Consider the following 17,268-nt stretch of genomic DNA (forward strand, 5'->3'; position numbering starts at 1 on the left):
TTATATATTAATTTATTTTAAAATAAATTTAAATTTTGAATAAACATTTTCTGTAAAATCCTGATGCCAAACTAAATTTTTGGATATAAAAAAATATCTATAATCTATTATATAGTTGAATAAACACAAATAACTAATTGTTATATTATTAATTAGGCTGAGTTAACATTAACTTGTAGTTTTTCTACAAGAAAAAAGAACAACAACATGCACTAAATTAAACTTAGTACTTGAAATAATTAAACAATTCAAGTTACAAGCTGAAAGAGATCCTAACTTCTAAGATCCCTCAACCTATGTAATATAAAAATTAAACCCTAATCTTATAATAATCAGAGAATTTTCTTTATCTTGTTTTTCTCTGACTTTATCATGATACTACCATATATCATTTAAATAATATTTTCTTCTCACATATCCCAAGCTTATAGGGATTAATTATTTGATAAATTTTGTTCTAAGTTAGAACATTGGAGATGATAACTCCATCATTTCTTCAACATGACCAACATTTTCATCCAGTAACCATTTCTCAAGAAATGACAATGGAGGAGGAGCATTGCATAAATTCTTGATACTCTTTTGAGAAGAAGAAGAAGCAGCAGCATTAGAACACTTTTCAGCAGGCATAGAATCACAAGTTGACTTGTCCCAAGTAACACCATTGTTGAGATTCTCAAATGAAAGAATGGAATCAAACTCTTGATCATGTGAAACCATTTCATCTTTGCTAATCTTCTCCTGCTGATGATGATGATGATGGTGATGATGATGGCTTTGAAGGTTTAAATCAGCTGGAACTGAAGCAGACTTCACCAACAAATTACCATTATTTTCAAAGCTATTATTATCATCATCCATAATAACATTATCCTCATTGCTTTGAAACTCTTGATGATCATGATGACCATATTGGTAATTTCCTTTCATCTGTTGCTGTGAGTTTGGTGAAGATCTCATCCAACCTTCTAACAGCCTTGAAATATTCTCAGTGCTTGAAGCATATGTTGATGAAGAAGATTGAAGAGAATTTTGATTATTACTATTATTAAGCTTTAGCGACGAAGCATGGTTGTTGGTGATATCTAAGCTTCTGTCACTGAAACTCTTGGATGCATAAGTTGTTGAGTTTGATGACTCTAAAGCTGCAGCTTGAAATTTGTTAAGCTTTTTCTTTAGATGTGTGTTCCAATAATTCTTTATATCATTATCTGTTCTTTGTGGAAGGTATGAAGCTATGGCTGCCCATCTGCTCAACAATATTTATTTAATTCAGACACATCATTTTCATAGTTGCACAAATAAAATTTAATCATAATAATGTTTCATAATTATATTTTTTGTTTAATTTTTGAATAATTAAGAGAAGAATTATGAGATGTGAAGATTATTACTTGTTACCAAGAAGAGCTTGCAGATGAATAATCATTCCTTCTTCATGAGGAGTGAAGTTTCCTCTCTTGATTCCTGGCCTCAGATAATTTGTCCATCTAAGTCTGCAACTTTTGCTGCACCTTGACAACCCTTTTTATACAAAATTCAACTATATATTAATTTTATTCAAATATATATAGATCACAAGAAAAAATTATCATTCATGGTAATCTTAATTAATCTTATTTACGCTAGATATTATACACTAACAATTAACTACTAACAATTCGTCATAAAAAAGATACCTGTATTAGTAGGAACGGATCTCCAATTTCCCGGACCATGTTCTTGGATGTAAGAAACAAGGATGATATCTTCTTCAGGTGTCCAAGGACCTTTCTTGATGCCAACTTTGTCACAGCAAGGAGGTCTTCCCATGGATTCTTTTTTTTTTTTCACCCTCAAAACTCTTCACTACTATTTGATCACTCTTTAGACTAAAATTGAGAGAGAGAAAGAGAGAGAGGGGTTTCAAATAGTATCAATGCATGTGATTGGTTTATATACTCTCCATGACTTTGAAGAAAAGAGGGCCTTTATTCTTAAACTCATTCATATCTACCTTGCTGAGTCACCTAACTCTTTTACTTCCTTTATAATCATGTACTACATAGTAGTCAATGCTAGCTACAAACCAAAGTCAGCGAGATCAGTTTCAGAAATTTAATTTTTCTTTTTCTTTTTTATAAACTCACATGCCACTCTGTGTTTTCACCAAAGTTAGGAATTTAATTAACACCTACCTTTTTTTTTCCAATTGAAAATCCTTTAGTATGTACTATTAGTTAGCACAATAACCAGACTGTATTAAATTTATACATAAATTTGGTAGAGATCTAATAAATTCAGGCTCAAAAATGTTAAACTAATTTTCATCTCATTCTAAAAACCTAGTTTATATATATATATATATATATATATATATATATATATATATATATATATATATATATATATATATATATATATATATATATTCTTAAGTTCTTGAACGTTATGTGTAAGTTAGTCACGTTTTAACCTAGACAAAAGAATTTGAGACGGTTTAGTCGTGACAAATTTGTTATGAGATCTTATTTAGGCACAATTTAACCGTGACAAATTTGAGGTCGTGTATTATAGTCCATGTTACACACCCTGGAACACGACCAAAATATATTGAAAGAGGTCATGGGGCATGCCAAAAACCTATGTTTCGTCCATCGTCCTGCCCACATCGCATCTTCGTTGATTTCAGTGTCCCTCTTTCGGATATGGAGCATTTTTATTGAATGCATCATCTAGATATTTTGTGTCTCCTTCGTTATCGTTGATTGTGCGGTACACCTATTAGGTCAACAAACGGTACACTAGGAGTCGTGGAAATTAACCGTGATCCCTGACTTTCTAGGAATCAATTATCCGTTTCTAGAGTGGTTGTTATATTTCAGGAAGTCTTGGATCCAACAAGCCTTGGGTGGATATAAGTACCTCGATATTACGATATAGAAAAGGGACTATAAAATAAAAATTAATACACATATACAGTAGTTTCTCTCGTCCCGTGAGCTACCACTTAATACCCCATCAACCTTAAAGCCTCTGATAGCCCTTATTCACTATGGGTTGTTATGCATTTGCACTTTTAGCAAGTACAATTGGCGCCAATCGTGGGACCCCGGTAAAACTAATATGGACCAAACTCATCATTCATTCACTGTTGCTTTCACCATCTTCTCGCGAGGATGTTCGGAATAAATTCCTAGAAGGCCATCAATATCGACGGGTGTTAAAAGTAAACATTGTGTACGTTGAAGCCCTTGAAACTTCAGGCAGCGACTAAGAACCCATAAACATCTCTTCGAGAGAATACTCAATTGGGGTTCTCCCCCATAATAATGATCTCATGGTCATCACGATTTAGTGTGCCAATTGAGATGTGAAGCGAGTATTGATTGATCCCGACAACTCAACAGATATCATATTCTAAAGTGATTTCCAAGGGCTCCATCTTGATCCCAATAGCATTGGAACTTTTCAAGGATCCATGGTTGGCATATCAGATGAGCAAGTGCAGGTCAAGAGCCATATCACTCTTGAAACAACATTCATCTCTGAGGGGAACATTGGAGTCGTCGAAGTGAAATATCTTGTGGTAGATGCCACATCCCCTTACAACACCATCCTAGGAAGACTTTCCCTCAACCTATTATGGGAGGTCTATTCCACCCTTCATTTAAGCCTCAAATATACAATACTTAACAGGCGGGTGGATACCGTCAAAGGGGATCATGCGATCACCCAAGAATGTTACCGGAGTAGCCTGGAACACACAAGGGAACCCCTCACCCTAGGTGCAATCCCTTTTCAAGAAATGGATGATGCAAAGCAAATACGATGAGAAGGTAAAGGTAATGTGTGCCCCTCGCCTCTCCTTCAAAACCTTTCTATATTATATCACAACATACTCCCTCAAGCATGAGGTCTCGTAGAGGTTGAAGTATACTAACTCTTTATTCGTTTATGGACCTTTAGGATGTATCTCGTCGAGTCTTTGCTCTTAACCGCAAATCTAAAATGTCCCTTAATTGAAAGGACTTTAATTGTGTCAACCTTTTGTTTGTGGTTCCATGCATTTTGACTTATTCATATCATTATCTAAACCATATGCATACAAACTTCCTTTGGCAATACTTTTTTCAAAAAAAGTTTTAAAATTTTCAAAATTTTCAAAAATTGACACTTAATCATGAAAACAATTAAAAATAAACAAGTATGGGTTATTAGTTATGATCATCTATGCATTCCACCCACTGCAGAAAACATTATCCTATTCTTAAGCAACAAAATAATGAGTGGAATATCTATGACCTTGCTTAGCCTCATAGTCTTCACTTATCCCACATATGCATCCAACTGTGTTTCGAACACTGCGTGGCTTGATTAGCGCCCTCCATTACAACACTAGAACTAGTTTTTCTGTGTTTAATTTCCTTATTTCAGGCACATCAAATTTTGTAGTAAACTAATCATAAACATCAAAATATTCATAATAAGTTGGAAACATTTTTAATAATCTACTACGTCAACATTAAAGCATAATTTAACAGAAAATGTTAAATAAGTGCTAAATGAAACTAAAGAAACAGTAAAACCTTCACACTAATGTTTCTCATGTTGTGTCGCTCAATCACTCTCACTGATTATTTCATCATCATCTTCTTAGTAATCATTTTTATCCTCTCATTCCTCGTCATCTTCCTGAGCCTTCTCTCCAGCTGCTCCACTTACATCATCATGTTGGACATGTGACTCTATACAAAAGAGGGGGATAATTCTGAGTTTTAGAAAAATAATAGTTTGAAAATCTTTCGTTGTTATTTTTCAGAGTTTAAAACCATTATTAAAATGTTTTTAACAAATAGTAATGGAAAGTAAATAGTTAAAGGTAAGAGAAATTACATCAGTGATTTATACATGTTAAGTCAAGAATAGACTTGATCATGTCCCCAATACGTGATCTTAAGAGTATCCAGTAATGCTTAAGAGTTTTCACTAGGTTAAACTTTTGAACCCCCTTAAACAAGGAAAAATGAAGTTTCAGTCTAAACCTATATTTTCTACGGACTTATCGCGAACCAATGCAAGCTTTTAAACTAGGCTGAACTCACAAACTAAATTAGGGTTTTGACCATGCTCACCACAAACCAATATGAGATTTAAAACCACAAAGTGAGCTTTTAAACCGGGAATAACTCACGTACCGAGATGATATTTTGAACAAAGTTGATCTTGAATCGAAGTAAGCTTTTAACCAGGATGATCTTATAAATCAAACTGGCGACTTAGAAACTAAATCCCTAAAAAAAGTTCTTAAAAGGGTTTAGCTCTTAACCCAAAAAAATACTCCCTTAAGGATAAATTATCCAACCAAGAGAAAAACATTCTTTGGTAAATTTACAATAATAACCCCTTCTAAAATACAAAACTTCCTCACTAAATAAAAATATTTTATCGAAGCGCTACGACTAATTTAAGTGAGAGAAAGTAAAGAAATATTTTTAGAGAGAGACTTAGGAGTGAGATAAGTGGCTAATATTTTTATGGATGTCAAAATGTGAAGGAAGAGGCATCTATTTATAGGATAGAGGTTGACACAAAAAATTAAAGATCAATGGGTCATAATTAATATGTTGATCAATTGGCTTCTTTCCCCAATCATTTGGGAGCCCAAAAAATAAACGTTTATGAATGCTTGAAAAGGAAAGAATGGATACAGTGACGTTGCCCTTCATTAAGACGATGTTACAAACATTTAAGCACAATTTTTTCACTAACCTAATCGATTGGGTATGAGTGCTAATTGATTGGACAGTACAAAATTTTGTCCAAAACATTCTGGCAGTTCCAAAATCAACTATCACAATTTCAAAAAAAATTATGGATGTTTTCTTAAGAAACAAAGGCTTGAAAACTTGTTTTTGTGTGTGTGTGTGTGTGTGTATGTGTGTGTGTGTGTGTGTGTGTGTGTGTGTGTGTGTTTGTTGTAGATGTTTGATTGGCTGTATTTTTTGGTAAAACAAATAGTGTCTTTATCATGTCAAACCTGGTGTCATGACATGCATTGTTTTGAAGTTTTTCTTGTGCAGGTTTTTACCTGATGTCAAGGCCGATGTCATGACATCCTAAGCTGCTGTGTTTTATTATGATCTCGTTATGGTTATTTGATCTGTTAAGTCTTTGGACGCCTCTTTTGGAAACTTTGGATATTGATTTGTTTCAGATCAGCTTTATGCGATGGTTTTTCATAGGATCTTTGCTTTATGGAAATGGTCTTAATTAGGTTTAAAACTAATATTGGATCCAAGGCCCAGCTGCTGCAAGGTTATTTATATCAATTGAAGAAGCTGCTGGATGGTTGGTTTTTGAGGTTTTAGGGTTTGCCGTCCAGAAGTTTGTTGTGTTTTTTTTGTACGAGCTTTCTTGTAAGCCAAACAATCATCATGATGATTGTCTTGGTCTAGGTGTTTTTGTTTTGAGTTGTAAGAAGTACTCGAAGTTTTTAAGCAAGAGTACTATTGTACTTGATCAAAGCTTTTAAGCAAGATCAAGTTGTGTTTTTGAAGAGTGTCTTCTTTTTCATTGGTTAGTTTATCATCACTGCTGTGATTGAGGGGGAGTGAGTAGGATCTCTGGTCTAAGTTGTTTAGATTGAAGTTGCATTGGGTAGATATTAAGTGAAAGGCGTAATATTGAGTTGTATTACCTTGAATTGATATTACTTATAGTGGACTTCCTCCCTGGCTTGGTAGCCCCCAGATGTAGGTGTGTTTGCACCGAACTGGGTTAACAATTTTCCTGTGTTGTTTTCTATTTACACTTTGTTCATTTGTTTAAAAACATTCAGATAGTGATGTCGTGACATCCTGTAAGACATCGCGTGTCTGAGTCCAGAATTTCAATGGTGTTTGTGATTTATCCGTATAACTTAATGAAAAAAACCTTGTGTTTTTACAAACATAGTTCACTCAGACGCGACAGTGTGAGCTTTTACACTTCCTTTTTTTCATACTTTGAAGCTTCAAGACTTGTCAAGTAAACTAATAATATAAATATAATTGCTTGAATCTTCTTAGATATATGGTATGATATTTCTTTAGGTTGGATACCATCACCAGAGGATGCTTGTGGTGATCACCAAACCCTAACTTATATGCTTGCATCTTTAACCGGTTGTCATACTTGAATCCTCATAGATTGTAAAGATTGACATAAAAGGTGTATCATCAAAGACTCATTTTATTTTTAATCATAAAAAGCACATTATCATGAGCTCCTTTAACTGCTTTTTTTAGTAACCTACCAAACATAGTTCCACATTCTTCCCCTTTTTGATGATGAAAATGCATCTCTCAGGAAGATGGTAAAAGAAACAAACAGATATATATTTAGAGTTGTTAAACTCACCCTCAATTATGTAGACATTATACTCTACTCCTCCTAAGAGTATACTTTTCCCCCTTTGTCAAAATAAAAAATGAGAGTACAAGGTGCATTGCAAGAATTTTAAATATGCAAACATGGAGGCATATGATCATTTAGGAAAGGGATAACATCTCACTTTATTAATTCAAATAATATTGGAATTGAAGTATAGAAATATGGAAATTGAAGGAATTAAAATAGTGCAAAAAATGGGAAATCAAACACACTTTAGAAGCTAAGATACATTTGTGAGACTACTCGTTTCCATAAGTATCATCATTTTTTGAGATGATCGTCTTGATCCTCTGCCACGTCTTTGACCAAATTTTTACATATCTTCATGACTTTATTGAGTGTCATGTCTTCTTATTCTTTTAAGTCCTCTTTTTCAACTATTAAGTAGTCCATTAATTCTCCATGTTTGATGAGAACCTTCATATTTCTAAGGGAAGTCTAGCCAATCCTATTGTTCGATGAGTCCATTGTTTCTCCCATGGTATCAATGTTGAAAGTCCTTAGGAGTTTAGTGATCATTGCTCCATATGGAAGTCCTTATGATTGATTTTCTATAGAGTGAACCATATGGAGAAATATTTTGTCTACATAAACAAAGTTTGCATATGACACATAAAGAAACGTCGTTTGCTCTTGTCTATTTGAACAGCCTCTCTGTTAGTGCACAAGGTGATGAAAGCAAAAGGAATATTATTTAATACTCTGCAATGACGGCTACAAAAGTTGTAAGAAAATGATTAGGTTTAAATGCAGCTACTACTAATCTATTTATACACAGAAAACGAGTTCCACATAGGCAATATACTAAAAATATTAAATTACCCTTCAACACCATCCCTTAATTTAGGATTTCCTAATCAAAACTAATAACACAAATTTCATCCCTTCAGTGGAGAAATTGATCCATCTTGATCGCTTTTGTCAGAATATCTGCCAGGTGCTTCGGGATGCTACAGTGCAGAACTTTTAATACTTCATTCTGGACTTGATTTTTCAAGAAATGATACATTGTCTCAATGTGCTTGCTTCTCCCATGCAGCATTGGGTTCTTCGCAAGATTGATTGCAGACTTGTTAATCGATCATCAGCTTCATGACTTATCTACATTGATCTTCAGATCCTGCAGTAGGTTCAGAAGCCAAACAACTTGACATGCAGCTGCAACACCTGCAATGTACTCAGCTTCACACGTTGCTAGTGAAACAACAGGCTTCTTCTTGGAACACCAAGAAATAGGACCTCCCATAAACATAAACAAGTATCCAGAAGTACTTCTTCTATCAACTCTATCTCCACACCAATCAGAATCAGAGTAACTCGTCAACTCTGAATCTGTATTTCTTCCAGAAGGGAATAGTACTCCAAACTTCAGAGTTCCCTTGATATACCTCAGAATCCTGACAGAAGCTTGGTAACGGGACCACTTAGGTTTACTCATGAACCTACTAACTATTCCAACTGCATAGGAAATATCACGTCTGGTATTACACAAATACCTTAGAGAACCAACCAACTATTTGAAGGTTGTAGCATCCACATCCTCACCATCAGAGTCAGAATCCAATTTATGATTGGTTTCTGATGGAGTTATAGCAGCCTTACAATTTTGCAGCTTAAATCTCATCAGAAGCTCAAGTTCATACTTCAACTGATGCAATATTATACCCTATTCAGAGTATAATACCTCCATCCGTAGAAAGTATACCAATTCTCCTAGGTCAGTCATTTCAAACTCATTCATCAGAATCTTTTTGAATTTGACTACCTCTTCAGAACAGCTACATGTCAGCAATATGTCATCAACATAGCAACACACCAGAATCATATTGCCTCCAGAATGTTGTACATAAACGCCATATTTCATCTCACATTTCTAAAACCCTTGTTTCTTAAAAAATGAATCAATCTTCAGATTCCAAGCTCTGGGCGCTTGCTTCAATCCATACAGAGCTTTATGTAACTTGTAGACCATCCCTTCCTGATTATTTTCACAAATCCAGGAGGTTGTGACATGTATACCTCTTCTTGTAACGGGCTGTTCAGAAATGCAAACTTCACATCCAGATGCATCAGATGTTAGTTCCTATTTGCAGCTAAAGTAATCACCAATCTAATTGTTTAATGTCTAGCTACAGGCGCAAACACCTCAAAGTAATCTAGCCTAGGTTTCTGAAGAAAACCTCTAGCCACTAACCTTACTTTTTTCTTGCCAATTGATCCATCTGGCTTAAGCTTTATCTTGAAAACCCACCTGACACTGATGGCTTTCTTCTCCTTTGGAAGTTTTATCAAATTCAAAGTCTTGTTTCTTTCTATAACTTAAAGTTATTATTTCATGGCATTCAAACAGAATTTCTTCTTGAGAGCTTCTTCAATACCTACGGGTTCAAAGTTTACTAACATGGTACACTGAACAACTTCTCCTTCAGAGTTTACTCCAGTGTCTTGCAACATGTCAAACTCTGCAAACCTTCTTGGTATTCATCTGATTCTTTGTGGCCTATGAACAATATCAGATGCTTGACCACCTTCATAAATTGGATCACCTTCAGAAGCTCTTTCTTTAAAAGTTCCAACTTCAGAGTCATGAACAGCGTTAGCGACTGGACTGCCTTCAGAAGCTCCTCCTTCGGAGGGCCCACCTTCTGAGTTTTCCCTTCCAGAAGTATGATCACCACCAGATTCAAAATCTGGATCAGAATCAGATTCACCATCTGACTCATCTTCAGAGTCTTCAGAATCATCATATGACTCTGACTCTTCTTCATAACTTTCAAGTTCTGACTTATTTTCAGAAATGGATTGAGACTTGCTCCAATCCCATGCTTTTGACTCTTTGACAATGACGTCTCTGTTGACTTCAACTTTATTAGTTTTTGGACGATAAAGCTTGTAAGCACTTGTACTGTGGTACCCCACCAGAATCATTACTTTACTTCTATCATCCAGCTTCTGTCTTCTAGCTTCTGGAATGTGTTTGTAACATACAGAACCAAACACCTTCAGATGGCTAACACTTTGCTTATCTCAAGTCCACTTCTCTAAAAGAACAATTTCCTTCATCTTCTTCATTGGACGCTTGTTGAGCACATAGGCTGATGCGGCAACAGCTTCTCCCCACAAGATGTTAGGAAGCTTCTTCTCCTTCAGCATGTTTCTCGTCATATCAAGAAAAGTATGATTTCTTCTTTCAACAAGACCATTGTGTTGATTAGTATAAGGAGAAGTAACCTCGTGCTCAATTCCATTCTCATCACAGAACTTCTGGAATTTTGTAGAGTTATACTCACCTCCACCATCCGTTCTGAGAATTTTTAGCTTCTGACCACTCTGTTTCTCAGCCTTCACCTTGAACTTCTGAAATTCGGTAAACACCTCGTGCTTAAATTTAATGAGTGTTACCCACGTCATTCTTGTAAACTCATCCACGAAATACACAAAATATTTATTTCCTCCAAGTGAAGGTTTTGGAAATGGTCCACACACGTCAGAATGCACTACTCCCAAAGCATATTTTGCTTTTGGGGCTACTTCTGACCCAAATGGAAATCTGGGTTGCTTTCCTTTCATGCATACCTCGCATGACTTCTCAGGCTTCACAATCTTTGGAATTCCATGCATGAGCTTCTTAGAACTCAAATGCTCTAGGCTTCTGTAGTTCAGATGCCCCAACCTCTTGTGCCACAGCTTATTATCACCTTCAGCATCTTTTGTACTAAGACATTCTGTTTTAGTTGTCTCCATATTCACCTTGGATTTTCTGTTGCTTCCCTGTTCATATTCCATAATCAGCTTCTAATTGGAATCATACAACTTCAAGAGATTGTCTTTCATGACAACTGAGAAACCTTTCTCAATGATCTGACCCACACTCATCAGATTGCTCTTCATTACAAGAACATACCAAACATCCTTGATCAGAACAGACTTCTCATTCTTCTCTTTAACTTTGACATTACCCATACCTTCTGCATTAAGGTATTTATCAACAACACTTTTGATCTTTGTCCTCCTTCTGGAGTTAAAATCTATCAGCCATTGTTTGTTTCAAGTCAAGTGATTTGAACAGCCAGTGTCCATATACCACCAATCTACCAAACACATTTCATCAGACTCAGAAGTCATTAATAGCACAGGTTCATCATTAGAATATCCTCTTCCTATATTTGCTTCTTCAGATTTCCCTCCCTTATTTGACCAGCAACCTTTAGCAAAATGGCCAAACTGCTTACAACAGTTACATTGAACCTTCTTCTTATCAAACTTCTCCTTTCCCTTCTAATGTTTCTTCTCATCAAAAGTAGAGGTTTCTGACTTCTGGAATCTATCACCACGTCTATTTTTGGCTTCTGACCAAGAATGTTTTTGTTCCTTCTTGACAAAATAAGCTTTCAGAGCTTGCTTAACTTCCCTCTCATAAGTTCTTTCAGTCAGACGCAACTCTTGCGCCTCTAGACTGCTTTGTAGCTCTTTTATTCTCATGGTGTCCAGATCTGTAAAATGTTCAATTACTACAACAATATAATCAAATTGAGAAGTAAGCGACCTCAATATCTTCTCAATGATTAATTGTCCATAAAGGATTTCTCCACAAGCTTTCACCTCAGTAGTGATCACAATCACCCTGGAGATGTACTCAGATACCTTCTTGTTGTTCTTCATGTTGAGATTCTCATACTGCTTTCTCGGGGACTGAAGTTTCACCTTCTTCACTGATGTGTCACCACTGTAACATCTAACCAGTGTGTCCCACGCCTCTTTCTCTGTCATCGAATCAACGATTTTCTCAAACACGTTTACATCCACACATTGATGGATGAAGCACAATGCCTTCTGATCTTTCTTCCTTAGGTCACGTTGAGCATTTCTCTTCGCATCAGTTGTATTTTCTGGAAGTGCAACTGAAACATAACCATCGTTGATGAGATCAAGAACATCTTGAGCGTAAAATAACACACACATCTGAATCTTCCAACGATTCCAGTTCTTACCATCAAACACTAGAAGTTTGGTGTTCATACTACCGTTTTTGTTCATCCTCAACCTTGTACAAGTCACTCAGATCTCACCAAACACAGTGTTTCTCAATCCCGCGGAATCAAAAAATATGATTCTGTTACGATTCCTTTCAAGATTCAAGGTGAACTCAAGAAACAAAATCAATCACACAACGCCTCACCGTTTCACTCATCTTTCCCGTGTATCCATGTAAATCTGAACCGGAGCTCTAGATACCAATTGTTAGTGCACAAGGTGATGAAAGAAAAATGAATATTATTTAATACTCTGCAATGAAGGCTACAAAAGTTGTAAGAAAATGGTTAAGTTTAAATGCAGCTACTACTAGTCTATTTATACACAGAAAACTAGGGCCACATAGGCAATATACTAAAAATACTAAATTACCTTTCAACCCTCTCGACTTTATCGATTTGTTATTAGACCATGTGTTACTAGACCGGATATGTTAGTTAGCCGTGAGTTTTTCCTCGGCTATAGAATAGTTATCACTTCCTATGTTGTTAATCTCGAAAAGCGGCGCGGCGCGGTCAACCCTAAAATGGGAGTGGCGCAGAAGCGGGGAGCGGGGTGGGCGCTATTTCAGTGACGCGGACACTAAAATTAAAAAAATTAATGACACTTACATGCTGAAAACATACTAGCAACTATCCAAAAAAACTCAAATTTCATTAAGTCTTAGAAATTAAATACTTCCAAATACATATTAGCATAAGCCTTAAGTAAAACATTGAAACATACTTCCAAATAACAATAAAATTCAAGAAAACAAACACTTAAGCATCTATAACTTCATCTTCACCTCCACACAACCATGGGTTATTGGTATCAATATCACCATCCATGACCACAGGATCAATCAAAATATCACTTTCAAACCGCTCTTTCAAAGTTTGATTATACTTTATAACCAAGTCTTTCAACATTTTATTGTACTTTAAATTTGCACCATACATACCAATAGCTTCAACAATCATTTTGAAACTTCTTGAATTTGCAACGTCGAAATCAATTCCATTCCGATCAAAGAAACAAGTTATGCTTGCCTTCAAGTTTGTTTTCCTTCCTTTTGTATTCTTCTTGAATGATGATGGTTGAGTAGAATTAGTAGGAGGAGTTAACATGGATGTTGGTAGAGGCAGAAATCACATAACAGAAGAAAAAACAAAATAAAAGAAGCACAAATAAAGATATAATGGTGTAAAACCAAAATACCTGAAGCAGAGTTGATGATGTGGGATGGAGAGAAGAGAAAGATGGAGATCGAAGATGGTGATGGGCGATGGAGAGCTGCGGGAAGATGATGATGATGTGCGAAGGAGAGAAGCGTGTGAGAAAGCAAAGGAGCGATGCAGAATTTAGGGTTTTTTTTACGTTTTTAACCTAATTTTTTACCAGACCTGACCCGATACAAAATTTAGGATTTTTTGCGAAAATGGGAAAAGTGGTCAATTCAGGCCGCATCCGAACCGCTCCAAGACCCGATTTCGCGGTCGCTCAAGCCGTTTCTTCATATCGCGTTGTACTGGTAACATCAAAAGCGGCCTGGTCGAAAAATCCGCATTGCGCCGCAATATTGACCGCTACAACCGCTATTAATAACATAAATCACTTCAAATATCATATTCCTCAAATAGAACAACATATAAATAGTCTACAATAAATTTAGGGTTATATTATAAATTTCAATCGGTTGAAAGAGAAAACACTTTCATAGATTAAATTTCACTCAGCTCAACCAATTGGCAAGGAGCCCCGTCCAAGGACGTACTCGGGGAATACTGGGTTTGATTCCCAGACAGAACAATCTTGCTTGGTCAGTACGCATGCCTCTACGCACGAGCCGGATTAGTGGCCCACCTGTGGTGGGTCGGAACCGGTGCGAATAGGAAAAAAAAATTCACTCTGCTCAATAGACAATGGAAAAGGATTCCCTCCGGTGTAAATTTGATTGGAGGGAGAGCAGTGTTCATCCATACCATTGAAATTTCATACTTTTATGTTAAATGTTTTTTCGAATTTTGATCCATGGGAGAGAATCCACTCCCATACACAACAATCATGAAATTCAATCATTATCATAATTATCATGCGTATACAACTTTTATTTATTTTTCTATAAAATACAATCAATATCACTCTTTTTTAAGAGTAGGTTGATATAAATGTCAACCTATGCGTGTGGCTTGGTTTTGGTCTTTTCCTTTTGATTTTGTTTCAGAATATTGTTGAAAATGAGAGAACCAATCCAGAACATTACTTTTGCAATGTCTAATTATTGTTTCTAAAACCATGGAGAAATATATACATATATTGTACACACATGTTAGTATTTAAGAAACAGTTATCACTCCCAATATCAATTTTAAGTTTGAAGTTTCAGTGGTAAGAGACCTAACAAACACTATCTTAACAAGATATCCCCTCTTTTTTACTGTTATTTGAAAAGAAAAGAAAAAAAGTATACCATATTATTAACCTTTTTACATACCAATAAATTTGAGAGAATGAACACAAATAAACACTATTTCAATGTCATCTACCACTCTCATATCTGAGTTTTGTAAAAAAGCTCCAACTGAAAATTGACCAACTATAAATAAGAGTTAGAAAAGGATAGCATCAAATGAAGAGGAAAAAACGACTGTAGGAACACCTAACACTGCAGAACTTCTCCTTTTCAAGGATTACAACAAGTAATGAATTGACACATAAAAGGAGAATATCAAATGAAGCAAAAAGAAAAAATTCTGAAGAGAATAATCAGAACACAGTAAGATATTCTGATGAACTTCACATGAATGTCACATAGATATGCTAACAAGCATATATTTAGTTTACTAACTCAAATTATAGAAGACAATAGTGAGTGTTAAGCATCTGAAATAGTGAAGCATAACATTTAAGCTTAAGAAATGGGTAAAATTTAACATGCTGAACTATTGCAAGCCAGCCAATTAAGCATTGATACCAGAGATGGAATAGATTCTATATATGACATGATCACAGTAAGTAGATAACCAAACACACTTACTAGCACATGAACAAAGCATCCCCTGCCTCTAAAAAAACTAGAAACAGAAGGAACACAGATGGTGCACCACATAATGTTTATCTAAAAAAATTATAATCCTATTAACCACAAGAATTGAGAACGTTTAAAATTTGTTTACCAGAAAAAGAATATCCACATCATGTTTATATTGACTAATATTTATGGCATCAATGTATCATTTCTTTACTCTGATAGAAATACAGACACGACAGAAACACCACAACATAACTAACTAAAAGCAAGCAAAAACACCATAAAAGAACAAAACATAAACATTAAAAAATCAGGAAAGATGTAACATTAACAAGTGATGAGGGAGAGACGCGGGAATGAGAGTATGATGGGGAAGTTCTGAAAGACGATGGTAAATGATGACTTGCACGAGGGATATACAGTGTGGGAGTAAGCAAAGAGTTGAGGGAGGTTCTGGCTACTCTCCTCTTTACTTTGAGCAACGCCCTTCCTAGATTCTAGGTAAGGTCAGTTGCATGTCTCTTTCAACGGCAGCATGATTTTGTCCCCCAGCGCTAGACAACCCAGAACTTTGAATAGCAAAGTATTGTTTCACTAGACCCGACTGAGCTGTCACATCTTAGGTGGTTTGTCAATTTTATAACTATCAAGCACTGGCAACAACGTAGACAGCATGTTGAACACGAATGACTCATTTGTCTATCTTCTTGCGGGGATTCAGCTGACTTGATATAGGCTGCCATACCAGCTTCACCCACTGTGTATCCTTCAGAACCGCCTTGAACCCTGTAAGTTCTGAAAAAATATACAATGACGGCCAAACATTGGGACCAACAGAGTGGACAATCTGTTGACACGGGTGACTCATTTATCTGCATCTCTCCCTTCAGAGATTCGGCAAACGTGATCTTAGACCTGCCATATCAGCTTCACCCTCTGCTTATCCCTCTCAGCCGCCTTAAACCTTATAAAGTTTGAAAAAGATGCCAATTTATCCACCCGGTAAAGGTAGCGAAGTCAGAAGTCTTGTAAAGAAGCTTAAGTAAAGTAAGAATACTTTTAACATGAACTTGAATTTATGTAGCCCATATTTTTTGAGGTAGCTAATCAATTTGCAATAGAAAGTTGGTCGACAGTTAACTTACAAATAAGATCCATTATACTTGCTCCTACATCAATTTATGAAGTTTTGTATTGTTTTTCCCTAACTCAAATAAGATCCATTATACTTACTCCTACATCAATTTATGGTGTTTTGTATTGTTTTTCCCACACTCAAATAAGATCCATATACTTGCTCCTACATCAATTAATGGTGTTTTGTATTGTTTTTCCTGCACTCAAGGAACGCAGCATAGTGCTAGTTTTGCATCAAAACTGAACAATGAGAATAAGGGTCGTAAAGAGCCCGCACTTCCCACATTAGCAATCAAAAGTTGTCAATCACATAGTGGAAAACAGCAGTTTGTTTAAATTTTAATATGCAACAATTTTAGAGTACACCATTATAATCACTATTTTACAGCACTTTATACCAAACACTAAGATATTGTTTGGGAGTTTATAAGAAATGGGAGGGAAGCAAAAGAAACGAAGAGGGATTTGGACAGATAGGATTTTAGGCATTTATTTTATAATCCTAATACAAAATCGTTGTAGTTTGGAGGAACTTAAATTGTATTGGGTGAGGGATTTTGGAAGACTTAGATAAAAAAATTTAAATATAATTTATATTCATATAATATTGAAATTAAAAATATATTAATCTAAAACACGCTCTAATAAAATGTTAAAATTTCTCTATTTTT

At 35.5% G+C, this 17,268-nt stretch overlaps 1 protein-coding gene across 1 annotated transcript; it reads right to left on the minus strand.

The window, feature by feature from the left end:
• Nucleotides 1-161: 161 nt before the first annotated feature.
• LOC131612353 (transcription factor MYB60-like) lies at nt 162-1,982 on the minus strand. The gene is made up of 3 exons (XM_058884149.1): nt 1,680-1,982; nt 1,395-1,524; nt 162-1,249 (listed from the first exon to the last, which is right to left on the minus strand). Exons 1-3 carry the CDS (start codon nt 1,810-1,812, stop codon nt 463-465), a joined length of 1,050 nt encoding a protein of 349 aa, XP_058740132.1. The 5' UTR covers nt 1,813-1,982; the 3' UTR covers nt 162-462.
• Nucleotides 1,983-17,268: the final 15,286 nt, after the last annotated feature.

This window comes from Vicia villosa, linkage group LG6 (assembly GCF_029867415.1).
Source record: "Vicia villosa cultivar HV-30 ecotype Madison, WI linkage group LG6, Vvil1.0, whole genome shotgun sequence".
In the NCBI taxonomy this organism is placed as follows: Eukaryota; Viridiplantae; Streptophyta; class Magnoliopsida; order Fabales; family Fabaceae; genus Vicia; species Vicia villosa.